Here is a 26,918-nt window from a genome sequence, read left to right on the forward strand (position 1 = left end):
GCATATTGTTCGATGTTTTAATAACCAACAGGCTTGAGATCCAATCAGTAGGATCCGTGAACTTTTGTGTAACACCTTGTTCATGAGTTCATCCAAACGTGCTTTAAGAGGTTCGCTGAGGGCTACTGGAACATCCTAGGAGTATGTTGTACTGGAGGAACGGATTTATCTATTTCGAGGTGGCAAAATCCAGCTAAACATCGTAGTCCCTGGAAGACGTCTGCGTATTCTGAGAAAATATATTCTTCGGTCAATGGACTTGGAATAATAGATGGCTTAGATCCAATAGTCTCCGTAGATACTTCGTAAATGCGTTCGAGAGGCTGAACATCAAACTTGATTAGACCTAGGGCTTCAGTACTTCACATGTTGCACCGGAGAGTAAATGCGTTTTGTAATTATTGGTAATTAAAATTTAAAGATGAAAATGCGTTACTTAAAGCTTTTTGCGTCTAAAATTCGTTTAAACTTTTGGCGTCTAAAATCCTTGGTTCAGAATGCGCGCTTACTCCTGGCCGCAGGGCGTCGCTGATGCTAGGATTATTCATGTCGTGGTTTCGGTGGAGTTTCATATCTCGATATGCGAGGATCTCTGGCGAGACATCTCTCTATACTCTACCATGGAACTAACTAAGCGTAATTAGTTCCAGGACTCTACACTCTCTGTTTTTACCATAGATATAAGAAATGTATATAAAGGTCTAGATAAATTTCGGGGCGTCTAAGCCTAACAGAAAATACGGAATTGACACCTAGCAGACACGGAGGAACGCACGTGACCAAGAGCGCGAGCTCTCTTAGCATTTTAGTACTGTACTAAGTGCTCGACCTTTCCGTAGGTGACTTTTAGTATAATTTTTAAGCAGTAGACAGGAGAAAATGGCTCTCGCGACGATAGCATGAGCTTTCTTACCGATAGATAGCGCCTTATAAGGATAGCTTGCAGAAATTACGCGTTTCTGCTAGCTGTCACTTCCGTATTCACTCTCTTTGAAATATTTTATCTAGACCTTTATATACGTTTCCTATAACTATGGTTTTTACTCTAACCAGCCTATTTATGTACAATTTTAGTCCTAAATAGCAACTCCGGAGTGTCTATTTCGACTCGCTAAGTAGTTTAAAATAAAATCAGGTCGGCTGTCTGCTGTTATGATAAATCATTATTCGGAAAGAAGTCAAGTTATCCGAGAATAAAATTTACAATTTTAAAATAATGTAAAAAATCTGAGATTGTTTGATATATTCAAATATTTTCTAGCAGTTTTGAGCTTTAGAGAATAGAGATGCCCAATGAAGTTTGTGAAAATAGATCATAAAGTGGGAATTTCTTTAAACCAAGGCTTAGTGCTTCTTCAATCTGTCAAAGTATGTGTGGCAGTAATGTACTATGAGATTTTTTTATAAATAACTTTTGAAGTTAAATAAATTGTTAAAGACCACTGAAAATGTTCAAGAAACTGAAGAAAAAGCTGGAAGATGAAACTAATGTTGATATCACACCTGGCCTTCCACTTGGGTCATCTAATTCTTCTATTAACCTCTCTGGTCGGTATTTTGTTTTATTTAATCCAATCTTTTTACACCTTATGGATTTCATTATTATAGAGTAGTATCACCCCGTAGCTTTGGCCATGGCCACCATTTTAGGCGCGTATTTTTTCTATACAGGAAAAAGCATGGGTGACGTTGCGTTATGTAGCACTGACACTACTCTATTGTTATTAATAAAAAATTGCTATAGTTATGAATAGCATCCACTAAAAGTAGTCAAGATAAAATTATTCCTTGATACTTAATTGAAATTAATCTTATCTAATAAGAATTTTGCCAGTTGTAGCTCGCAAAATATCCAGTTACGCATTGCAGTTGCACAAATGCATGCCACCATCTTATGTGTAATTATTTGTGAGTGTTTTACCAAGTTGAGAAATTCACAAAACAAATGAGGTGCCATTTATCTCCACCATTGGATTTGTTTTGGCTGCCTGAGATAGTTATTTCAATTATTTTAAGCTATTGAAATATTACAATTTCAAATCATTTTAAACAAAATACCATTAAATGAGAGAAAATACTTTTATTTTGTTATGTAGTTCCCCTTAATAAATAATGGAATTGTTATTTGCAACACAGAAATTGCTTAGATTGGCTATTCTTTTCTATTATTTGCCCACAGCAATAAATGTTTATGTTAATATTATCTTAACTCAAGCTCCTGCCGATTTCTAGCAACCCTTTTGTAAAATATTGATTTTTAGCAACCCTTTTGTAAAATATTGATATTGATCGATTCTAAATTTCGGGATAGAAAATGGTTTACATGGTTTTATTAAATTCTTAACAAATTTTGGATCAATTAAACCCAGTAAACTATTGCCGTTAATTCTATAATCTGAAGAACGTAAGAAATTTGATATTCACAAATGCAGCGGTAATTATATAGCAGAAATTTATATAGAAACCCCAAAAACCAACAATGTAAAAAAGTTGGAATCCTAGCTTTATTTTCCGAGCTATCTTCCTTAATAAAAAAATATTAGAACACCCTAAAAAGAGGGTCAGTCAGTCAGAATGTATAACAGTTGAGTTGAATTAACGTGTATCAGGACTGGGTCCTGGGTTTTTTTTATTTCATGGGGTAATTTTTTAGTTCTTAATAAATTAGTTGATTCATCATTAAAAACGGTTATTAATTAGTGTGGTAAAAGTGAAGATTGGCAGTGTTTGTGTGCAAATGAAAAAGAGATTAAGAAATAAGTTATGTGTAACAACACTGTCGTTGAAGAAAACTTGTAAGCTGAGATCTTCGATTTATTGTATTATTGGATTTAAGTGAACTTTTGGTTACATAAACCTTAAGAGCTGAATGTTAAATTAATGAATGGAAGTTAGTCTAATATTGAAGTTGATTCTTCAGAAAGTTTGGGTCAGGACTTGGTTAAGTCGCAATAATTGGGATGATTTAAAAAAAAACCTGCTTTTGGTCTACTCAATTACAGGGGACTAGCGGAAACGACTTAGTAGCGGTGAAATATTTTGCAAGAGTCAATTAGTCTATTGTAATATGTTCTAAAGTTAATAAGTAATAATTTGAAATAAGTGAATTGCACTCCTTAACAATTATAAGAAAGAATCATTGACAGTTCCAAGAAATAAACTGCTATCACATGTCAAAAAAGTTGCGCTTTTTATGTTTTCTATTTTATGCTCCTACCAAATCTCAAACCAAATAAATTTTTTGTGTAGCGGCAATGGGAATTAAATCCTGTAAATTTATCGTGTGGGGCGTGATGAAAAATAAACTTTAAATTACAATTGTTTAATTTTGGTTCTAATCTCTTTAAATTTTTCATCAAAAAAGTGAATTGAATGTTATATTACATTTTGAAAGTAGTGATGATTTGCAGTTTCCATTTTTTCTTATAGGTTCGGAAAGCAGTCCAACTAAACTAGATTCTTCACAAAATGATTCCGCAACTGATTATCTTCCGGTTCTTCCAACTAGTCAAGCTAAAGACGTTACCCTTAATAGTGAAGATATTAGTAATGAAAGATTAAAGGTAAACAATTGAAATTTCAGGTGAAAAGTCAATATTTTATGTCTGTGATTTTTACGCAGCCCAAAGGTTTGAGCATCTCGGTATGCGCAGGTTGGAAACATGCGATCCATCCAATATTTCAGTTTAGCTTGCGCATGTCCAAGCTCTGTGTATTAATATCTTCCTAGTGAATTGCTGAATCAGTTTTATTGGTGTACTAGTGAAGTTTCCAAATAGTGGATCATTATTAATATTTAGCAAAATTGAGAAGTAATTTATTGTTTTACTAAAGAGCAAAATGAAAATTAGGGGAGAGCCACCCATGACGCATTTTGTTCTGTACCAAAACCTTCAAATTGAATGAAAAATGTGTGGATAAAAAATAATTACTCTGTCGGAAAATTGTTGCACCATTAAAATTCTTGAGTCTTTAAGAACTAGTACATGTGTAATTTTACTTAAAGGGTCTTCAAAGTTCGGTGGCAAAAAAAAAGAAAATTGAGCATGCTTTTCCTTCCCCCCAACCCATCACTCGGCCTTGGCAGAGGCGGATAGAGTTAACCGTAAATTTTGCACTTTAATGACTTTACACACATTTTGCCAGCGAACTTTGGAGCCCCGTTAATCTCCCAATTGAAATCTGAGCCACTGTTGTATTTTTGTATTATTTCCCTCTTCGTTGATGAAATTGAGGTTACCAAAATGTAATATCAAATACTTATACATGAGTTAATAAAACCTTACTCTTTGGATATGATGTAAGTTACATAACTTCATGAAGAAAATAGCGTAATCAACTTAAGAGGCGGAAAAATTAAACTAGGGAACCAAATTTTTTAAATGAGCAGAATTTCTTGCACATTTTTTTGAAAAACTTTAGCTTAGCTCCTGGTCACGAGATTTGGTTAACCTTTTTCAATAACTCGAAGAATATTATAAGTTTTTGTTTACGTTCCACTAATTGTTCGTTTCAAGGGAAACAATTACATAAAGGCATACTTTGAGTGATAGGGCATTTTTTATCTAATTAAATTGCTTTTTATTCTGATTTAGAATTAAGGTATCATTAATATTTCTATTTTGTTTTAAGAATCCTTCTAATGGAGATATTTTGACCACTAAACTCAAGGCAAAAAGTGAGAAGATATCTGTCTTAGAAAACACTGTTAAAGGTGAGAATGCGTGTTAAAAACCCAATTCAGTTTCTAAATAGCTGCTAGTAATATGAAAGGCTTTCTCATGATTGCTGAACGTTTGTATTATATTTTGCTTTTAATATTAGTTTTGCATTTATCATATTAAATATTCTTCAATATCATTGTTTTAAATAGGATAATGTTTAAATTTACTTTTTTATCTGGATAGTAAAGTTGTATTAAAACTAGCCTTTTATATCTTTGAGTTCATATATAATGTCGATTCAAAAACGTATTCCCTTTCAAACTTGATTTATAAATTAATTTCTCTCTAAAATAACATTGCTAATGAACAAACTCTTATAATTTATTCCCATCCTGAAAGAGAACTTTCTTGATAGTGATATATTTTAGTTGCCAATAGAGCCGAACTCCCAACTCTGCTCCTTCTTTTTTGGCACTAACATGCATACTCGTTATTCTTCTTTTACTAGTAACAATTGTAAATATCTGAGTTAAAATGGTAATTGAAATGATAACCTTACAGGCCCCTAATATCCCTTTTCAATGTGGAGCATGGTTGCTATTGAGCCCTTTGAATCTGTTTCATTCCATTAATTTCCATTTATTCATGATCTGGAAGCAAATAATATGTCCTTACTACACTTATTAATTTCACCCCCTTTTGTGAAATTAAAGCTCTTAAATCTTACAAAACTGAATCAAAATTCTGCTGTCGGAGCTCTGCTTTGGATTTGACTGCAATGGTTTTATGAATAAGAAGAAAAAAAAATATTGGGTTCTCAAACTTCCATGATTTGTATTTTACAAATATTTATTGAATTTTGTTGAAATTTCAGAGCTTACGCAACAACTTCTTGTTGAGCAGAAACGCAATCGTCATTTATTGGAAACTGAATCTAATGAGAAGAAAAGTAGGAAGGAAAGGGACCTATTGTCTCAAATCGAGAGCCTAACAACGGAGAAAGCAGACTTAGAAACTAAACTGGGAGAAGCTATGCTTAAATCGGAAAGATTAGCTGCTCAGCAGGAATCAACTGAAGAGTTAGATGGTTTCCAGAGCCAAGAAATGGCCAAAGTTAAACATTTAGTAAGTGCCTTAACTTTTTTTAAATTACATTGTTGCTTCAGCTGCGTTACACAGTGTGTAAACTCTTCATCTTCATCCCATGTATAAAAGGGAATTTATAGTTTATATATTAATATATATGATATATAGACTAAGACTTCTAGATATCAATGCTGGTGATTCTAAAAATTTTAAAATTAAATAAAGCTGATCTTACAAAAATTTGCTTCACATTGGTTACTCTTCCCCATTGAATTTCAATGTGTACCATTAATTATTAAGTGACTTAATAATATCTTCATTAAGCATTAATTACTTATGTAAATCAATCAATAGCTGCATTCAGTAATATAATGCTCAATAAATTATCTGAAAAGCTATTTTCGTTGAAACCATTTCTTACTTTGAATCCTTTTTATGCTTGTTAATTTTGTAAAATGTCGTCTATCACGGCGGTTGCAACTAGCCTTCTTCCGTGCTGCAATGTTACGTGACCATTGAGCAATATACTTTGTTGCTCAATGGACAGGCAACGTGACGTCAAAACCAGAAACGCCAAAAACTGTGCAGTACGAAGCTGAACTCAATGTACAGTCAACGGTGAGTCTGTTGAGCATTGCTGAGCGCGGCCAATGATCAGGTTTTTATAAAAAAAATTGTTTTTCAGTGTGTATAAAATGTTTAAAAAATATTTTATGATATTTTACCTGACATTTTGGGAATTTGATGATTTGATGCGTTTGAGCGGGAAACTATACGTATACACTTGGAATGGCAAAGGAAGCCTATTCTAACTCTCAGATTATTCTCATAGTACAGGCATGTTTTATAGGGGAGATCTTCCTCGCAGAGTTCTAAAGTTAGATTGGACGCCAATTTATTTTAAAATCTAAATATATCTTCGGGTTTTAGTATTTGCATTTTTAATTTTATTTTAAGCTGTTGAAAAGTCAGCAAGATCTTAGTCAAAAACAAGAAGAAGTAAAACGCTATTCGAATGAACTTCTAATAGCAAATCAGAAAGTCCGAGAATTGGAATCTGAATTTCAGAAGTCCAAAGATGACATTTCTTCAGTGAAATCACTTCAATTGGAAAAGCGACATTTAGAAGCAGAAGTAGACAGGTTGAAGCAGGAAACATTAAAAGTAATTTAAGTTTATTTTATTGAAAGTTTTTAGTCTTAGTAAAAATTTAGAATGATTTCATATATTCTTTAGTGCTAATATAAAAATGAGACTTAAAATTTGAATACCTTTCGCAATTTTTCAAAATTTTACCAGCTGTGTTGAAGTACAAATTTTGCTGATGCAATTTTTGCATTAAATATCATGGCAATGGTAAAATTATTGATGATAAGATTAAGTTTACAACACAGGATCTAATGTTTTTTTAGGAAAAATGTACCAATATAGTTTTTGTAGCTATTCTATTTTTAATTAAGAGGTTAGAATCTTTGTTGTCAGGCTCCAAAGGTTTCAATACAGGCGTAATTGTGTACTGCGGCCCAAATGGTGGTATCTTTGTAATGGCATGTTCTAATGACCATTATAAAAAATTGGTTTGCCAAAGCTACATGTTCTTTAATCATTTAATCATTTGTGGGGGTCCTAATAATGAAAGGAATAATATGATTGCATAGATTAATGAATATAGTTTAACATAGGGAAGCTTCCTCTCTAGCAGAGTAAACAACAAGACAGAATTTTAAAAATTGGTTTTAAGCATTAAAATCCCCTTGCTCTCATGATTAGGTTTTGTAATAACCTAATAAAGTTATAGAAAGAGGATAGATGGTCTAGCTTTCCATTGCCGATGGGATGAAACTGGGGATTCATTCTAAAAGATATCCAATTATTTTACGCTTATATTAATGGCGCAAACTGACGTCCCTAAGCAATGCTATTAATTGATATGTACTTATATCAGTTATGGCTAGTTGATTTATTGCCTTAAAGAATACTTTCTAACTTATAATACATAATATGATACTAATTAATTTTATACAGATTTATTAAAGTTTTAGCTTTAAATAAAGAAAGCAGATAGTTAATATAAAAATAACATCTTGAAATTAAAGTTGGGAGGTAGGGAAAACTGCTTTGGAAGACTTCTCTGAGAAAATGTTAAAATTACGTTGGGGATGTATACTGTATTATAGAAATACGGTGGTGCTCCTTTCGAGTAACAGGGAAGTCTCTTTGTTAGATTACATTACTGATTTTGGGAAATTATTCATCAATTTGGCAGGAGAATACCCTTACCAAAAAATAAGTTGGCTTTTAGTTTGTATTTAGTTGGTATACACATTTTAGTTGGTATTAAGTTGGTTTTAAGTTGTCAGCATTTTTCAATAAACTAGTTAAAGGGGTAATAAGTGGATATTAAGTTGGCAGTATGGTTTTAGTTGGTAATAAGTTGTTTTTATGTATGGTTTTAGTTAGTATTTAGTTGGTATTTGTCCCAAATACAAACTTAAAACCAAGTTCCTAGACCAATTAATTTTGGGTAAGGGTAAGTCATCAAATGATTTAAAATGAAGTTAAAACTAAAAAATCAACAACAATTATTCATGGTATTGGTATATTTAAAATAAGTTGAAACAGAAAACTAGCGTTGACCCCAAACTCATACATAACTTTACGTTGTTAACCATTCCCGAATATAATTCTCGCACCATACGAATTCTACTTATATAAACCAAATCCTTGAGGCACTTAAGGAATTTAGGTGTCTCAAATGTTTTTTCTGATTGTTATATGGACTAAAAATTTGGCAAGAAATTGATAATTCCGTAATAATTTTTGGGCAAGTGAGGTATGTTTTCAAAACTTGTCATATTACAAATGTAGATTTTAATTAAATTAGGTTAATTTGTATAAATTCAAAATTTTAGTTAATAAAAAAGCAATAGACCCATAAAAAAAGAGGGGCCGCAGATGAGGCTTAAATGAGACCTCTGGACAGAACATCCTGTTTGTGACGTTTTGAACCACGTGACCGCCATTGAAATATACAGGCGGAAGTAAGGAAACGGATTTTCCGTCCAAATGCTGAGTTGCCAGGTAAAAATGTTAATTTTAGGCCCCCCAACTTTCATCATGGGTCTATTACAAAATAAAATAAATTTATCACCAAAATAATGCAAAGCTTTATCATTCCATTTTAAAGTTTAACTTAAGGTACCAATCCTCTTGCACTCCCATTTGTAGGGCTGTTATATGTTCTATATAAATCAGCCCTCAGTAAATGACCCAATTTGTTTAGGATTACGGAACTGCTATCGTCTTCCATCTAAAATTAGAAAAATATACCCCAAGTCTGCTTTGAGGAACGCATATAGTTTCCAGCTTGTAGAGCTAGAGAAAACAGAAGCATTTGTTCTATCAGAAAAATTACACTCTAATTTTAATAGCTTCGTAATTATTTTCAGCCTAGCGAGAAGTATTTGTAATTTTTAAAATTTACAAATAAGATTTCAGTAAGAGGTTTTGTGGTATTTCCAGTTTATTTTAACTAATTTTTTTAAAATCATTTGCTACGTCGTTTCTGCTTTGTACTTGTTTATTGCTTTGTGTCCAATTATGCATATTATTCTCCAATTTTGCTGCCTGTTGTGATGTGATCAGAGTGCATCTCGATCGTCACACATGGAGAAGACATTGGGAGACCTAACTGATGAACTCGATGCCCTGAAACACACTCATGAAGTCTACAAGAGTAAGGTAGTCATGACATATGGATTGTATTTCTTTGCTTAATTAATTGCATTGACAATTGCAATACTGACTCATTAATTTTTAACTTCCTGCACTTTATTTGCAATAACGCTTGATAGTGGATTGACGTTTTTTGTTAAATCCTTGAAATTTATTTCCAATAGCGCTTGTTGGTAGATTGATTAAACTATAGTGTCAATGTCCTAAAAATAGTCTTATTACGGGATTTTTTCCGAAAAACTTAACCTTTTGAAATACTTTCAAGGGGGACGTGTGAGGAGTCGGAAGTCGATACAGAAAATCGTCACTGTAATGTCATCAGAGTGTAAATTTGTAAATTTGACAAACGGCGACCGAATGACGTATTTTAAATGGACCTCAACCCCCCACAGCTCTCCCTTGAAAGTCCCTTTGAGCCAGGTTATAAAAAAATTTCGAAATCATGTTTCCAATTTTCATGTTTTTCTTTTCAATTTCCTCAGGATTGTGTTTAATTTTATTGCTTTGTTTGTTTTTGAGGTGCATTAACCTGTAATGAAATTTTTTGAAAATTTTGCTGGTCATTTTGTTCTTTTGAAAAGCAGTTATTAGCCTTCTTGGGTGGAAAATTTTTACACATTTTGCTTTATATCACAATAACGGCTTATTAAAATTTCTGCATTTTAGGCATTTGGTGTTAAATTTTTACTCATCATAGAAAGTAGGAGCAATCAGTATAAAAAGCGGAGAAACTTCAGATTGTTCTGAAATGTAGTTTGTTTTGTGAAATTATCTGCTGCTTAAAATTGGGTTGGTTAGAACCTGTAAAGAAACACTATTCAGATCAGATCATGTATGTCATATACATTTCGTCTTTTTTGCATCTACTAAATATCACGATAATAATAATAATAATAAAAAGCTTTATTTCAGGATATTCCTATCAGTTAGATACTGGTTTACATAGGAGTCAGTGTTATTAATTTAAATTAAATCTAAAATTTAAAACCAAAGAAAGGATAAAATACTACAATTTTGTCACCAATTTTCAATTATATAATTTTTAGGTTTTTTCAAAAAATATCTGGGGCATTTTTTGTTATGGATTTTGATAATTGAAAATATTCTAATTTTATAAACAATGCATTTTGTTATGATGTTTATTCAATTTTGCACAAAACATTTTTGATATTTTACTGATTTGTTGTGAATTCTATGTGGATTTAACAGCTTGCTAACTTTTTTTAATATTTGGCATTTATTCAGTGACTCCATTGCTTAAGCTTTTTTTTTGGAAATACACCTCACTTTTCCTACAAGCATATATAAACTTTTACCAGCTTGCATGGGTTGTGTGACCTTATAAATCTTAAAATATGGTATTTGCCTTAATTTTTACCAAAAATACTGCTCCATTCTTAGAACATGTATATCAACAAAACAATTTGTGTGTTAAGAACATCTGTTTGTTGGTGTTTAAAAATTGTTTCAGCAATTGGGTTTCAGTTATTGAAATGTACCTAGTCCTTGCACACATTAAGCAGGTTGTTAAATAATACCCACAAATATTGTTCTTAATTCGATGCTCTAATATTATATTTTAAATACCCTGCTTTATAAGTTTATGGGATTTTTTGGCTAATTTTTAAACCAGAAAAATATCTGCTATAAACAACTATATAGGGTTTAAAATGTTATGTTTTTCTAGCATTAGCAACCTGCCTTTTGTTTACAAACTTTGGGTTTCGGTTTTTAAACATTTAAAAATTTTAATTAAAGGGGCTCCTAACTTTAGTGGCACAGGGAGGGTGGAAACTCCAGGGGGGAAATAGGGCGGGAGGAAATGAAGGTGCCTAGGCATACTGGGCTCCCCAAATGCCCCAATAATTGCGAATAGAGATTTAAAATAAATTACTTTACTTTTCCCTCTTTCCATGAAGTTTCAACCGCCCTGTGCCACCGAGCGTTTGACCTATTCATGCAAGAAAAATTAAAGTTTCTCCAAAAGTTAATAAATATTATTTGCTTAATTTCTTTTGTGGTTAGCATATTGCCAAATAAAAATGATACTCTTGTTGCTCCACTTTAAAAATTCAAATATAATTGTTTGAATAAGTGTTCCAATTTAAAAACTTGTAATATTTATGTTTATTAATACCAAAATTGTATAGCTATCATAAATTATTTTATTGTGATATTTATTTTTGCTGTTACTGATTAATTTAATTTGAACTATTTTATACTTACTATTTTTAATGTATCTTTAGAATAGCAGTCTGCTTGATGAAAAGGACAACGAAATATGCCATTTGCAGGAAAGGGTTGAAGTTTTGGAAAAACGTTTATCAGAGTCAGACCTTGGTGGTGATGAAAAGTTTGAAGCTTTGCTAACAGAGGTAAGACTTTTTTATACTGGAATATGAATGACCAATAATCTTATCCTTTGTTAAATTATAATATAAAAATTGTAGTCTATACAGATTTGACTTTTTTTGATTTTACTAAATATTTTAAAACAATGGAAAGGGTTCAAAACTTTTAATCTTTCAGAAACGTTGTATTAAAGTAAAGATAAAATAATTTTCAAATTTCTCTCATCTTTATCATAAAAAGGAAATAAACTGTCCTGGGGGTGGGGGGAGAGTATTCGTCAAAGGCATTTGACACGGTCAACCCTACTTTCCATGTTACAAACAATACAAATGGATGGTTCAAGTCTTATCTAACGAATAGAAGTCAAAGTGTAGCTCTTAATGGGCATATATTACCAGCTCTACCAATCACCCGTGGAATTCCACAGGGTAGCGTACTAGGACCACTTCTTTTTAATATCTACACAGCTGATATTCATACAAGTCAAAATACATGTATCGCCGATGACAATGCCCTACTTAATTCTTTGATTAACGTAAACCACTTAAATTCAACCACTGAAGACGACATCTAAGACCTTAAAACCAAACTTAACGGCCTTCTATAATCGTACCTAGTGGCATCGTAATTAGTGAAATCTTATCAACTTAAATAGTAACAAAAATGAGAACAGGTTTGAAGCATTTAATATACAGGAAAAGGTACAAGAGTTTCAAGGGTTGGGTGAATACACCGAAGCCGCAGCTTTCAAAAATGTCAAAAACACATGTTTCCCTTGATGTTTACTCCTGGTTCTGAACATGACGGTGGCGACATATCCGCGGTGTAGGTGACAACCCGACGAAGATTATTACATCCAAAACACCTAAAAGACGTAACTAAATTCACCATATTGGTGCCTGACGCACTTTAAAATTCCCCGTATTGGCGCCTCCCCAACTCCATACTAAAAAAAGCATGTGGAAATTATTAGGATACCGAAACTGTGGTGTCGGCGAACACACGACGGAAATAAGTACAACGAAACACGTGAAAATGCCCAAAAATGTGAAATTTTTTAAATTAAATAAAAAATTAAATAATGTTTTGCGGCCAAAATAAAAAAAAAATCGGAATCTACATGACAAGGTCTATCAGGCGCAAGCAAAATTTTTATAAAATTCAATGAGGCCGCCGTAGTTCACTTCACACCGTAGGGGATATCCAAGTAGTGTAATGGAAATAGACATTTACTGTCATAAACGTTTTAAGACTGACTCTTAGTTCCCTTTTCATCCCACAATTCTAACCATTTTATTATAGTGGTTGCAAATCTTTCTCACAACAAATGCAATTTTTTTTACTTTTTAAATTTAAATTTTCCCTTTATAATAGAGGAAGGCTTTGGAGAAGAAATTAGAAGAATCAAGGCAGCATTTAGGAGAAGTCAAAACAACATGGAGCGAAAAGATTCACAGTCTAGAAAACCAGGTGGTTATTTTTTATGTAATGCTCAGCTCCACACTTTTTCATGTATTTCTTAGGATTTTATGTATGAAAAGTAGCTACACCCCATTCGTTTCAAAATACATTCCCCGAAAACTTACATGGAAATCGTAGTAAGGGCAACATAGCAACTTGTATGTTGGTTGGTGTCACGAATTATTGTAATCAATATAGCATGTAATTGTAGTCTAACAAACTGAAACATATAATTTGTAAAGTTCTTAGCTCTTTATTTTCAGTTGGAAAACTGAGGCAAATCTTTTTTACTAGAAGCGATCAAGGTTGTGGCTCTCGTATTAGGGTTCATTCCATGACAGATGAGAGCACCGCGTCAAGCCTACCTTCTTACTCTTACTGTAATTTCATCTGAGGGGTTATTTTATTTGAAAAGGTCGGGAGTTATTTTTTTGGTTTTTGAAAAGTTTTAGAAACGGTAAAACATCAACTAGCCAATGTTTTACAAAATTGGTGTTTAAGTATTTTGAAATTGGATTTTTTTGCATAAAATAACCTCTAGCTTAGACAATATTACAACAAATTCTAAGGGGAGGTACGGTGCACATCTGTCACGGAATGACCCTTACACTTATTTATCAAGGTCTGGGTTTTGTTGGGTGTTTTATATTTCTATTTAGAAGTTATTCACAAATTGCATGTTGTGAAGATTCTACTGTAATAACACACCCTCCCTCATTTCACAGTAACAATTCAAAAGATCTAAACTCCCCTGAATACTTTCTGCTATTGGGTGTCCTCTTAATTATAATACTAAATTAAAATTTATTAACTCTATACAAAGTCAAGAGCGGCCAGAGCTACAAACGTTGGTGTTCCATTATTCATACTCAAACATCAAACAACCGTTACCCGTTAAATGAGTATTGCATATTGTGGTTCGATTCTTGGGAATGCACTCCAGGCTGACCTTAAGACTACCATTTTCTGATTTAAAATTGTTTAAATTATCGTATAATGTTAGGTCTTTAAATAATATGTGATATGTAGTAATGAAGAGTTTATTTATTTAAATGGTTTTAATTTAACTTAGAAGACCAGTATGTAAACTAGCTTCGGCTAATATTTATATCCTCAATAAAGATGTTTTTATCATTATTTATCATTTTTAGTATTAAAAATATATAATTTCAGATTTTCCACTTAAACAAGAAGATGGCTGAAGACAGTGAAGATTCTGGTCAATTTGAGAAGCAGCTTGAGGAAGCTCAAAACCATATTGGGGCACTAAAGAATGACAACTTTAGGTTAGAGGAGCAACTTGCAAAAACACAAGAAAAATTAAAAAAAATTGAGAAGGATAAAGATGAAGCCATTGAAGAGTTGAAAGAAAGACTTTCAAGTAGAGAATGTGAACTTGGCAGTAAGGCAGCCCAAACGGAAGCTTATTTAACAGAACTTAAAAAATCTACCTCCAAAGAAATTAGTGAACTTCAAAACAGAGTGGTAAGTCCTTTGGCCAATGATTTTATAATTATAGCTATAAGTATTATATTTGCGTAACACGCCTAGTGTCTAATACTCAACAAAGTATCACATAGGCCATTTTTTTTTAATCTCAAAATCCCTTGTCAAATTTCCAGATTTCAGATTTGCCATTAGCTAAAACATGACCTTTATATTAAAAGATATGTTGTTTAAATTCAAAGGCTAGGGATATTTAAAAATGTTCAAAGTTGCAAAGCTGTAAAAAAACCAATTATATTCGGTTAAAAATCTTGTGTTACTAATTTTTAATAATAAAAATTTCTTCTTGTGCACTTTTAACTATCGTTGTTTTTCCTTTATTTTTATATAATATTTCTCGGCAAGTTAGCTAATAGTGTTTAATAAGTAATGGTTTTTAAAAATATTACCTTTTTTTTTTCAAATAAGTTTTAAAAATCGATTCGGCGCTTTTTGGAATTTAATATTCGACATTTGATTCTTTTAATCGTATTTGAAAACTTAGTTGTACACTCAAAATGTAAGGAACTAATTTTACTATTAGCAAAACACACTGAATATAGCAATTCAGAAAAACCTTCAATAACAATACTCACTACTGTGGTCTGGTCTGGTCTATGGTGTTGTTGAATCAGGGGGCGCTCCCATTATGGTGCATTTTGGCGTTATGTCAACCCTGGGCATTAAACTACTAGTCGGTTAATTTGAAAATAGAACAAACGAGTCGGGTAATTTGAAAATCATTCTAATGAGTCGGGTAATTGAAAATTAATCTCACGAGTCTTGTAATTTGAAAATCATTCTAATGAGTCGGGTAATTGAAAATTAATCTCACGAGTCGGGTAATTTGAAAATTTATTTCACGAGTCGGGTAATTTGAAAATTTATTTCACGAGTCGGGTAATTTGAAAATTTATTTCACGAGTCGGGTAATTTGAAAATTTATTTCACGAGTCGGGTAATTTGAAAATTTTTTTCACGAGTCGGGTAATTTGAAAATTTATTTCACGAGTCGGGTAATTTGAAAATTTATTTCACGAGTCGGGTAATTTGAAAATTTATTTCACGAGTCGGGTAATTTGAAAATTTATTTCACGAGTCGGGTAATTTGAAAATTTATTTCACGAGTCGGGTAATTTGAAAATTTATTTCACGAGTCGGGTAATTTGAAAATTTATTTCACGAGTCGGGTAATTTGAAAATTAATTTCACGAGTCGGGTAATTTGAAAATTAATTTCACGAGTCGGGTAATTTGAAAATTAATTTCACGAGTCGGGTAATTTGAAAATTAATTTCACGAGTCGGGTAATTTGAAAATTAATTTCACGAGTCGGGTAATTTGAAAATTAATTTCACGAGTCGGGTAATTTGAAAATTAATTTCACGAGTCGGGTAATTTGAAAATTAATTTCACGAGTCGGGTAATTTGAAAATTAATTTCACGAGTCGGGTAATTTGAAAATTAATTTCACGAGTCGGGTAATTTGAAAATTAATTTCACGAGTCGGGTAATTTGAAAATTAATTTCACGAGTCGGGTAATTTGAAAATTAATTTCACGAGTCGGGTAATTTGAAAATTAATTTCACGAGTCGGGTAATTTGAAAATTAATTTCACGAGTCGGGTAATTTGAAAATTAATTTCACGAGTCGGGTAATTTGAAAATTAATTTCACGAGTCGGGTAATTTGAAAATTAATTTCACGAGTCGGGTAATTTGAAAATTAATTTCACGAGTCGGGTAATTTGAAAATTAATTTCACGAGTCGGGTAATTTGAAAATTAATTTCACGAGTCGGGTAATTTGAAAATTAATTTCACGAGTCGGGTAATTTGAAAATTAATTTCACGAGTCGGGTAATTTGAAAATTAATTTCACGAGTCGGGTAATTTGAAAATTAATTTCACGAGTCGGGTAATTTGAAAATTAATTTCACGAGTCGGGTAATTTGAAAATTAATTTCACGAGTCGGGTAATTTGAAAATTAATTTCACGAGTCGGGTAATTTGAAAATTAATTTCACGAGTCGGGTAATTTGAAAATTAATTTCACGAGTCGGGTAATTTGAAAATTAATTTCACGAGTCGGGTAATTTGAAAATTAATTTCACGAGTCGGGTAATTTGAAAATTAATTTCACGAGTCGGGTAATTTGAAAATTAATTTCACGAGTCGGGTAATTTGAAAATTAATTTCACGAGTCGGGTAATTTGAAAATTAATTTCACGAGTCGGGTAATTTGAAAATTTATTTCACGAGTCGGGTAATTTGAAAATTAATTTCACGAGTCGGGTAATTTGAAAATTAATTTCACGAGTCGGGTAATTTGAAAATTAATTTCACGAGTCGGGTAATTTGAAAATTAATTTCACGAGTCGGGTAATTTGAAAATTAATTTCACGAGTCGGGTAATTTGAAAATTAATTTCACGAGTCGGGTAATTTGAAAATTAATTTCACGAGTCGGGTAATTTGAAAATTAATTTCACGAGTCGGGTAATTTGAAAATTAATTTCACGAGTCGGGTAATTTGAAAATTAATTTCACGAGTCGGGTAATTTGAAAATTAATTTCACGAGTCGGGTAATTTGAAAATTAATTTCACGAGTCGGGTAATTTGAAAATTAATTTCACGAGTCGGGTAATTTGAAAATTAATTTCACGAGTCGGGTAATTTGAAAATTAATTTCACGAGTCGGGTAATTTGAAAATTAATTTCACGAGTCGGGTAATTTGAAAATTAATTTCACGAGTCGGGTAATTTGAAAATTAATTTCACGAGTCGGGTAATTTGAAAATTAATTTCACGAGTCGGGTAATTTGAAAATTAATTTCACGAGTCGGGTAATTTGAAAATTAATTTCACGAGTCGGGTAATTTGAAAATTGTTGGGTTAACTTTACCTTAATAATAATAGATTAAAAGAGCGTTACCTTATAGATATATCGCTTAAGGATGAGACATACTAGTGTATGTATATAGTGTGTGTAATGTACAGGTAGTTGGGTTTTCTATGAAATGATCTGTCAGCGCTGTAGATCTGGCAACCTGACCCTCCCCCTCACATGACTTCCTCAGATGCTTTTGTAGTATGCGCTTAGTAATGTTCACTTGTAAATAATGTATAATAACGTAACCAAGTTTGATTAAATTAACCATGCACTTTATTGAGTGTTTTCATTCTATACACCACATTATCAAAAATTAATCTCACGAGTCGGGTAATTTACATTTATCTTAATGCACCGATAAAAATGAAGTTGGTAATCATTGCCATAATTTTTTATTTATATCATAACCTCTATTAAATTAGAAGTAAATTTATCAACATGTTATAAAACTAAAATGTAAAATGTTAAAGTTAATATTGTTTAGTTTTGGCCTTAAAAAGGTCAGAAAACTCTAAATATGGTCATATAATGAACAATTAATCACTAACCATATGAAATACTAATGATACAATTTGTTTAGAGTGAGCTGGTGTCCTCGCAAACTGAAAATGTCCAGAAAGAAATAGAAACGGAGCAAAAACTTACAGACTTAGAAGATGAAATAAAAAAATTGAAAGTTGGTAATTATAGTTACATTTCAAACTGACATGTTGGCAAACGCTCTAAGTTTTCAATTTCTAGAGCGACTTTACTAAGGAGGAGGCTGAAAAAGTAGCCACAACTGAAACATTGTCAACTGTAGCTGCTAAATTCGAAGAAGCCCAGAAAAAGGTTATTTACTTATTTACCTTTCCATTTATGTGTTAAACTGTGTTCAAGAATGTATTTATTTATACCTAGGGAGAATGTCTATGTCGAGATGGTTTTTAGCCTTTCTCTCAATCCACCCGTTGGTCCCCCCAGTACGCTCCTCCGCTTAAAATAAAACTAATAGTCTCGGTATTTCATTGGCTGTTTAAAATTTACGTCACCTAACGCGATGGAAATCAAACGCCAGTGACGTTTTGTCTTTCCCCCCGCGTGAGATGAGGGAAAGGCGTTAAACGTGCCCTGCGATTGTCGCAACATAATCATTATTCCTAAATATAAATAAATACATTCTTGCTGTGTTAAGAAAAATGTCTAGGGTTATTCATAGAAAAAACAGGCGTTCAATTTATTTTACCATATAAATACTCCAAATTAAATTTTAAACTCTTAATTTTGTTTAGTTGTATGAAACCAGAAAATATCGAGCTTCCAAGTAGAGAGTAGAAGTGACTAAGCCACCAGGGCTGTGACCAGGGGGGAGGCCGGTAGGGCCCGGCCCTGCCTAGAATTGGTTTGGCCCTACCTATAAATTCGCGAGAAAAACAAATTAAAGCCCTTGGCCCTACCTAAAATTTTCGTTTTCCTACAAGGCTCCATGTAGCTATTTTCAAGTTTATAACGAATCTTACCCGGGTAAGCTGTACTGAGAGCTAGTCCGACTATAGTGTAGTAGACTACAATACAAGAAACGTTAGCCTATATTTGGTCTATTGCCTGGCGCAATTTTCTCTCTTTGACTTACTCGCTCGTAGACATACGTTCTAAACGCCTCACTTCGCGGTGCGCTGGAGAAAATTTCGAATTTTGATGAAGCATCAGTGTTCAGCAATTTGGTATCTAGGTAAAAGAAAAAAGATACTAGGTAAAAGATATTTGTACCTAAGGTTAAAGTATCTAGCGTATCTGTTGATTGTATTGGCTTATTAATTGAAGTCAGCAATAAAACACAAAGGCATTAATAAAACTATAAACTATTTATTATTATTAATTAAAAGATCAAGGAAAAGTTAAACACCTTATTAACATCATGGCTATTAGCGGAGTGAGAGTTGGAGAGTTAAAAAAAACAGGGCAGTGTTGCCTAGCGGTTTAGTTCAAAACAATTCAGTTCAGTTCAGTTAATATCAAGAGGAACTAGTTAATTTATGATAAAGCAAACATGAACTACTAACAGATTGTTAGTGGAAAGATACTTTTATCTAGTTCAGCTATAATTATCGTAACGTGCTATACTGTTTATCTTATTATACGTATTCAAGAGTTATATTCGCGTATTGGATATTTCCTCGAACACCTATTAACTTGAAATATAGTTCCCAGAAAAAAATGATTTTATCTAAAGGTAAAAATATTTGTATCTAGATAATAGGTAAAGTTTAGGTATTCAAAACGATTCCTATGTACTGTGAGCAGGTTGAGTAGCGACACGAAATTTAACAGAACAGGCAAAGAAGAGCAGGCAAAGACCGAATATCAACAAAGCTAATTCAAGACGTTAAATCGACCGATAGGTAGATTCAGAAAGCCAGTGGGTGAGAATTTGGGTGAAGTGAAGTCCAACTTCGCCCCTCAGGCCCTTCGCTCAACGCAATTGAAGGAAAAAAGAGGGGGCACACCAATAAGTGCCGCTAAGTACGGGGGGAACCTAAAACACCCGCTAAGTGCGGGATCCCAAAACATGTCGCGGGCAAGTGGCGTAGACCAGGGGTGTTCCGGGTTCAGACTTCGGCCACCCCCCTTGACGGATTTATGCTGGCCCCCAATAAGTGCCGCTGAGTGCGGGGCTCTAGGCGGTCGCCTTTGTCACCATGCCCTAGCGCCGACCTTACTTCCCCTATGTCAAATCCTCGACTGCTTCGTCGTCTTCCTTTATGATGAGATAGTAGCGGAAAGATGGAGAAACACTGAACTTTCCGTATTAATAGTACCGACACATTTATGCGAAATACTAATTAAATTACATTCATGACGGCAAACGACGATGTCCGTCATGTTAAGAGTAGGTGTTTCTATTAAAGTCTGACCAGGGGTGGATTGGGCTGGTGGGCTGTTGAGCGTTATCTCACGGGGCCTTGACCAAAATTACCCTTTAGTTCGACTGGGGACCGCTTGAAAAGTGATTTTTGGGGGGCCGAGAGCCTACAGTACCCACTTCACGAAAAAGGCTGACTCTTGCGCTACAAACGTTAATAATGCTCAGTGTTTCTCTCAGAAACGTTTCCAGACAAACGTGTGTGTGATGTCCATTGGCAAGCTCTTAACGCCCGGGAGGTAGACATTCCCCCCGAAGAGATGCCTGATAGAAACCCAGATAATGCTTATTTAAACTAAAAACATAATTACGTTCGTTTTCACTCTTTGTACCTGGTATATATTTTTATTGATGTATTAAAATAAAACTACCAAAACAAGAAAGATACAGATAACGTCGCAGATATAGCCCCTCAAAAAAAGATAGATACCAAAGGGCAATAATTCAGATACATAAGATACATTCTTTGCAAACAGATACGGAAAAAAAGGTATGTGTAAGAGATTTTTATATATCTGTGTTCGCCTGAAAAAGTTAGTATCTTTTACCCACAATAGTATCTTGTACCTAAAAAAGTACCTAAAAACCTAGCTAGATCCGTATCTAAATATCGTGTATCTTGATATCGCTGAACACTGACGCATATAACCAACATTCCCTCTTCCAGAGTTGCCAGATGTACAATCTGGATCGTATTTGTACGATATTTAGGCGGTCGGTACGATATACGATCGGAAGGTGGGATCGTACGTCTATAATACGATCCCGACATAAAATACGATCCGAGAATTAGGCCCGTATATCCGCCCAGGCATGCTTAGTAATATATCGGCAGATCTCCGACTTCTACCGGAGAATTAGAGAAATTCAGGCATAGCCTAGTTCCAGGGATCGGAGTAAGTGTAGCTCGTGAAAGGTAGCCCGGTAGTCGTTGGTTTATAATTAAACTATTAAAACGATTGATCTATCTTGAAAACTGATTGTATAATTATTGTACATATAGGAAAATTAAAATATTGTAATTTAAAGTGTCATTGCTAATTTGCGTTTTTTTAAAGAGGAAATACACGACGTATGAATTCAGTTATTGTGCATACTTATAAAAGTCGTCTTTACTCTGTGTAGCTGCTGAGCGAGCGAAACGAGCTCGGTTACTGTAGACCTCAAAATGTGCCCTACTATGGCCCTACCTAATTTTTTGGGCTGGTGACGGCCCTGTAAGCCACCCAACCTGGTCTAAGAGCTCAATTTGTAGTTTCCAATAAAAAAATCAAATTGATTCTCTAACAAACCAAACTCCCATGGCGAAGAATTCAAACTGGCAGAGAACATCTTCCTCTTTTCAAAACGCGTTTTTCGTCATGGTAACAATTGTGCAACATGTAGTGAAATAATTAACAGGCTAATTCCAAATGAGATAAGGCGCTCCTCTGAAGCTGCCCGTACAAAAACGAAGCAAGGCTTTCATGAATTTTGCACTATAGCTTTCATCATTCCAAAATCAATGAGTATAACACTTCATAGTTTTATTCTAAAACTACCAGTTCTACCGAAACCAATAAGCAACCTAGGGAAATGTGGATAGTTAAGCCAAAGACAGGAGAATATTTAAACTATACTCTTGTAGCGACTGGGGTTTCGGTTACAGGGCCAGCGGAGTAATGTTAGTTTCAGTGAACCACGAAAATTATACTGGAGGCTAATAAATCTGTACTTTTCCAAGACCCCTTGGTTGAGTTTTCAACACGGCTATCTTTGACCGAGTAGAGTAAAATATGTAATATCGCCCCCAATTTTAGGCGGGAGGGCGCTATCTCAGTAAATTGTATTTTCATAAATGTTTGAGATTTTTTGGTAAAATAAATAATGAGTTATTATTATTAAGAGATGTGCTCATTCGCGCACTTTGACCAGAGGTCCATTAACGAATGGGTTAATTGAAAATCAGAGATATGATAATGTCCAAGAATCAATATCGTAGTTTCAGATACACATTAAAACGATTCTATCAAAGACCAAAATATATAAGGCCCAAATGGAGGACGTGAAGAATTTTAAATCGCATTAACGTCGTTTCAGAATGCATTGACGAATGAAGGAATCATCGGTCTCTTATTATATTGATATTTTTCTGTGTAATAGTTAAGTCACCATAAAAAGGCAGGGTTGGAAAAGTACCCCAGTTTTTTTTTATTTAATTTCAAACATTGGTTAAAATTAAATTGTACCTTAGAACTGTAAATGCAGCTTAACTATATAAAACCATTTGCCATTAACTAAAAAATTTATTTTGCAATAACTGAAAACCTTGTAATAAGGTTATTTTCTAATAACTTATTTTTTATTCCAAATAAATTTTTTATAAATAAATGGGATCTTGCAAAGGCATTTGTATTTCAAATGAATTACATTCGTAATTTATGGATGTTGCATTCTTTCATATAAGGGATATCTTCTATACTTCTGATACATCTTGTAGAAGAAAAGCAAAAACCAATTAATATTTTTACATGGATCATTCTTTGTTGGGTTAAATTACTAATGATAACCAAAATAAATTTATTATAGATATCAAAACTTGAAAATGAATGCAGCGAGTATGCTCTGAAGCTTCAGGATTCACAGTCATTACTCCAGAAAGAGCAAAGTAAAAATGAATGTTTGAAGGCAGAGCTTGACAAGCTCATGATGAGAAATGCAGAACTTTCTCAGCAAATCGAACTTATTCGAAGAGAAACTGAAGAAGAATCTTCGCTAAAAGAGCGTGAAAAAGAAGATTTAGAAAGACAAGTCTCAGTACTAAAAGCTGAAATTACAGAGTTAAATGAGAAGGTATTGTGGGTTATTTCTAATAGTAAATATCTTTTGTGAAATGTTTAAATACTGAAAAAAATTGTCAATCCTGATGCTGTAAATTATCTGGCCGAGGTGTTTTCTTTTGTTGTGAAGCACACAAAATTTAAGATTTTTTATAACTATTTTTGGGAGGTACTTTAATTCTTTGAAATTATGGTTTCCTAAAATATCTTATAACTTTAAATCCAAGCATGGATCTATACAACCCAGAATTTAACCTAGAATAAAAATACAAAATGAAGGAATGTAACTCCGATCTTTTGAAAGCTATTCTAACGAGTGCATGCGAGGTTTTTAACAATTTAAACAAATATCTCTGAAAAATTAAGCCTTGGTGATCCTTTGGAAGGAAACCTGAGTCAACATGTGCAATATTATTATTATTTAAAAAAAAATGCTCTTTTATAATTTTATTATAATAATAATAATAATAATAATACCTATTCTAATAATAATATTAAATCTATTTCATCCTATGTTGGGCATTTTCGTCAAAGAGCAGCTCAGCTTTCTCACCGCTTGCACTCGCTAGCCTAATAATCGGCGCTCTTTTTTTGCTCTTTTGTTTCGCGTTAATTTAAAAACATTTTGCCACTCAATTTCACTCGCAATGAGAGGAGAGGTTCCCATCACTGATTTCATCAAATAGATTAATGACAAATACTGAAAAAAGGAAACCTAACCATAACGCACCATTTTAGGAACTAACACTTTGACTGCTTATAAATAACAGTGGAGTTCTTCCACTACATCACTCTAAATTTTTTCTGCCCCACGCGTTGCTGGAGGTTACCTAGGGTATTGCAGTTGAATATTCATGGGTTAAATAGATTCATGATCCAAGATATCTCAATTTTGATAGATTTTATAGTCCTGACTTATCTACAAGAAACACATTTCCTGAAAGGGGTTTATTATGTCATTACAAAGATGTTAATTGTACTAAAAATTCGATTTACTTAATTTTTTGCAATATGTAATGTATGTTGATTTTATTAGGTAGCCAATCTTGAGAAAGAAGAAACTGAAAGACAAACCCAAAATGGTTTAAATGAGGAGCAAAATACAACAATTGTTGAGTTACAAGAACAACTAGCAGATAGAAACAAAGTAAAACTTTATAATAATCTGGTACTAGTTAATAATGTTGAATGTAAAAATGTAGAATTTATCATAAATACATTCTTTTCCTGCATGTTTTTTAAAAATCTTTCATCAGAGTTGCCTTATTATGAAAAGAACCCACTTAATTTGAAATTGTACTTTCTATTAAAACCCACCCAAAAGTTGTGCTTTAATGCAAGAAAACCTTTAGAATCTTAATTCTTGAGCCAGAGGCGTACCGATAGGCGTTTGATAGGTTAAGATCAGTTAGGCGATACCCAAGGCCACCTTAGGCCCAAGTTGTCAAGCGACATTTAAATCCTTTAAACAGGTGGCCAGGTTACAATGCCTAGAAGGGTGACGGCAAGCCCTTCATGTCTCGGGAGCCAACAGCTCCCTAAACTAACTATTACTGGTAACCTCAATAATTTATGCCTATGGTAGTGCCTTGGGTATTAGCCTAGCTAATTATTATTATTATTAGGGGTTGTTAATCGCACCAGGTGTCACACAAAATGTGTGGAAATTGCTTTATTAAATAACTTGCAATCCAAAATTAGGTGCTGTTCTATATTTTTCCTTGGGCGTGCTACAAATCCTTGGTATTTCGCTGCATGCAGGGAACTAATAAAACTGACTTTTCAGTGTGTTAGCTAATTTTGGGTTTCAGTAAATTATTGTAATTGACATCTGTATTTTTCCTGTTTGAGGAAACCATTAGATTTCTTTATTTCTCTACAATATTGGTAACATTGAAGTACCAGTACTAAAACTGAATTTTTTCTTTTAAGACTATCAGACTGCAACAACAGAGACTTGGTGACATGAAGAAGACTCTTCAAAGAGAACTAAAAATTCAGTCTGATAGTAACAGAGAAATTTCATTTGAAAGTACCAACTTTGTTGGAAACTACAGTGCCATGCCTGCAATTATATCTACTACTAATTTACTAACACCAGATCCTAAAAGGAATCATGGAAACGTCAGTCCAAATGGCTTAGAAGGTTCTGGTTCAGTTCTTAAAGATGGAACTCCTTACGATGATGTAAATTTCAGTTACTTACGGCACGTTGTTTTCAAGTTTATGACCAGTCCTGAGTATGAAGTAAGAACCCTTTCTATTAGCCCAACCATAAGTCTATAATTATGTTAGAGAAGTGTGTCAGTTAATTAAGATAATTACTGGTAGCTGTTTGAACATTTCCTACCTTATTATGCGTCCTGACAAAGGGGCATACATTTTAATGACACTACAACTGTTTTATTGCTTCAAATTTACAAGACATAATAAGAGGTTTACATGTAGTTTTATGAACTTATTCAAGTTAGGCATTTAATTAATGAAATGTGTCCTTGCCTTTTCTGGAAGAGAACCTAGTGCTTAGAATGGGCCAACTAAAATGCCAGAAATATAGAAATTTCTGATACACAGGCCTTTAAAGCAATGTAGGTGTGAGAAAACCTGGTGGAGAGAGTCAGATTAACCCATCTCTGCCATTTACAAAAAGTCGAGTAAGTGTTGTTTTAGTGTATGCAGGCACTTCCAACAAGGTACATATTTGGTCACAGATAGTCGCTGTCATTGTGTGACTAAGCACGTAACGCGTGCCTGCGAAGTGCTAGGAATTTTTTTAAGTCAAAATGAAGTTGGGTTTATATTGTTGAGCCACCTTTCCCTGTGAGTTGTGTTCTCTGAATTTACGACATACAAAACAGCTGTTATTCAGTTAAATTTAAGCATTTAATGAAAGTTACATATTAGTATTATTTTTTTATAATGATATTTAATAGGAATATAACACCATTTCGAATGGAAACCTTTTATTAATACTATAACGGGTAGCTCTTAAACATTGAACTTATTCTTTTTCACTTTCAAAGGCTCAACATTTGGTGCGTGCTATAGCGGTATTATTACATCTAACTCAAGAAGAGGAAAAATTTATCAAAGACATTTTGGAATGGAAGATGTCTTGGTTCGGTTCTAAACCTCAACCTGGTAGTCGTTATTATCGAACCAAACCAGCCAAAGCACCATTACTACTTTCTTCACCAAGGTGATTACGGTTTTGAGATGAGATTGGTACTTGTTGAGAAGTTATAAATTATTTAATATATCTATTGCAATTTTACAAAACCTACTTGTTACACACGGCATTTACAGTGGACCATTAAACTATATGCAGAGCTAATGTGATTAAGTTTTCATAGGGAATAAAGAAAGAGTACCAGTTTAACTTAATTTTATTAGACATACAAAATAACAAACATTTATATTTAATTAAACAAGTGTACCTTGTTAATGTAGGTATAGTGTAATTATTGGTTGTATAATGGTAAATTTTATTATTGACATTGTTTTATTAGCCCAGCTATTTTATA

The 26,918-nt window shown here is 33.2% G+C and overlaps 1 protein-coding gene across 3 annotated transcripts; it reads left to right on the plus strand.

The window, feature by feature from the left end:
- The first annotated feature begins 1,097 nt into the window (after window positions 1-1,097).
- LOC149945932 (golgin subfamily A member 1-like) lies at window positions 1,098-26,918 on the plus strand. 3 transcript variants are annotated; one of them, XM_090172051.1, is made up of 16 exons: window positions 1,098-1,368; window positions 1,439-1,548; window positions 3,430-3,563; window positions 4,633-4,714; window positions 5,539-5,789; window positions 6,708-6,914; window positions 9,396-9,491; window positions 11,732-11,860; window positions 13,212-13,307; window positions 14,472-14,783; window positions 18,254-18,349; window positions 18,415-18,504; window positions 23,144-23,407; window positions 24,431-24,541; window positions 25,327-25,641; window positions 26,418-26,918. In XM_090172051.1, exons 2-16 carry the CDS (start codon window positions 1,449-1,451, stop codon window positions 26,595-26,597), a joined length of 2,463 nt encoding a protein of 820 aa, XP_090028177.1. In that variant the 5' UTR covers window positions 1,098-1,368; window positions 1,439-1,448; the 3' UTR covers window positions 26,598-26,918. The 3 variants fall into 3 exon arrangements, with proteins under 3 accessions (XP_090028177.1, XP_090028176.1, XP_090028178.1); XM_090172050.1 differs by having other exon boundaries at window positions 1,098-1,548; XM_090172052.1 differs by lacking the exon at window positions 9,396-9,491 and having other exon boundaries at window positions 1,098-1,548.

This window comes from Leiobunum rupestre, chromosome 4, assembly GCF_980474605.1.
Source record: "Leiobunum rupestre chromosome 4, qqLeiRupe1.1.hap1, whole genome shotgun sequence".
Taxonomy (NCBI): Eukaryota; Metazoa; Arthropoda; class Arachnida; order Opiliones; family Sclerosomatidae; genus Leiobunum; species Leiobunum rupestre.

Coding starts and splice junctions, on each gene's coding strand:
- LOC149945932 (XM_090172050.1), top strand. CDS start 1,449: ATGTTCAAGAAACTGAAGAAAAAGCTGGAAGATGAAACTAATGTTGAT. Junction 3,564..4,632: donor TTAGTAATGAAAGATTAAAG/GTAAACAATTGA, acceptor TTTTGTTTTAAG/AATCCTTCTAATGGAGATAT. Junction 5,790..6,707: donor TGGCCAAAGTTAAACATTTA/GTAAGTGCCTTA, acceptor TTTTATTTTAAG/CTGTTGAAAAGTCAGCAAGA.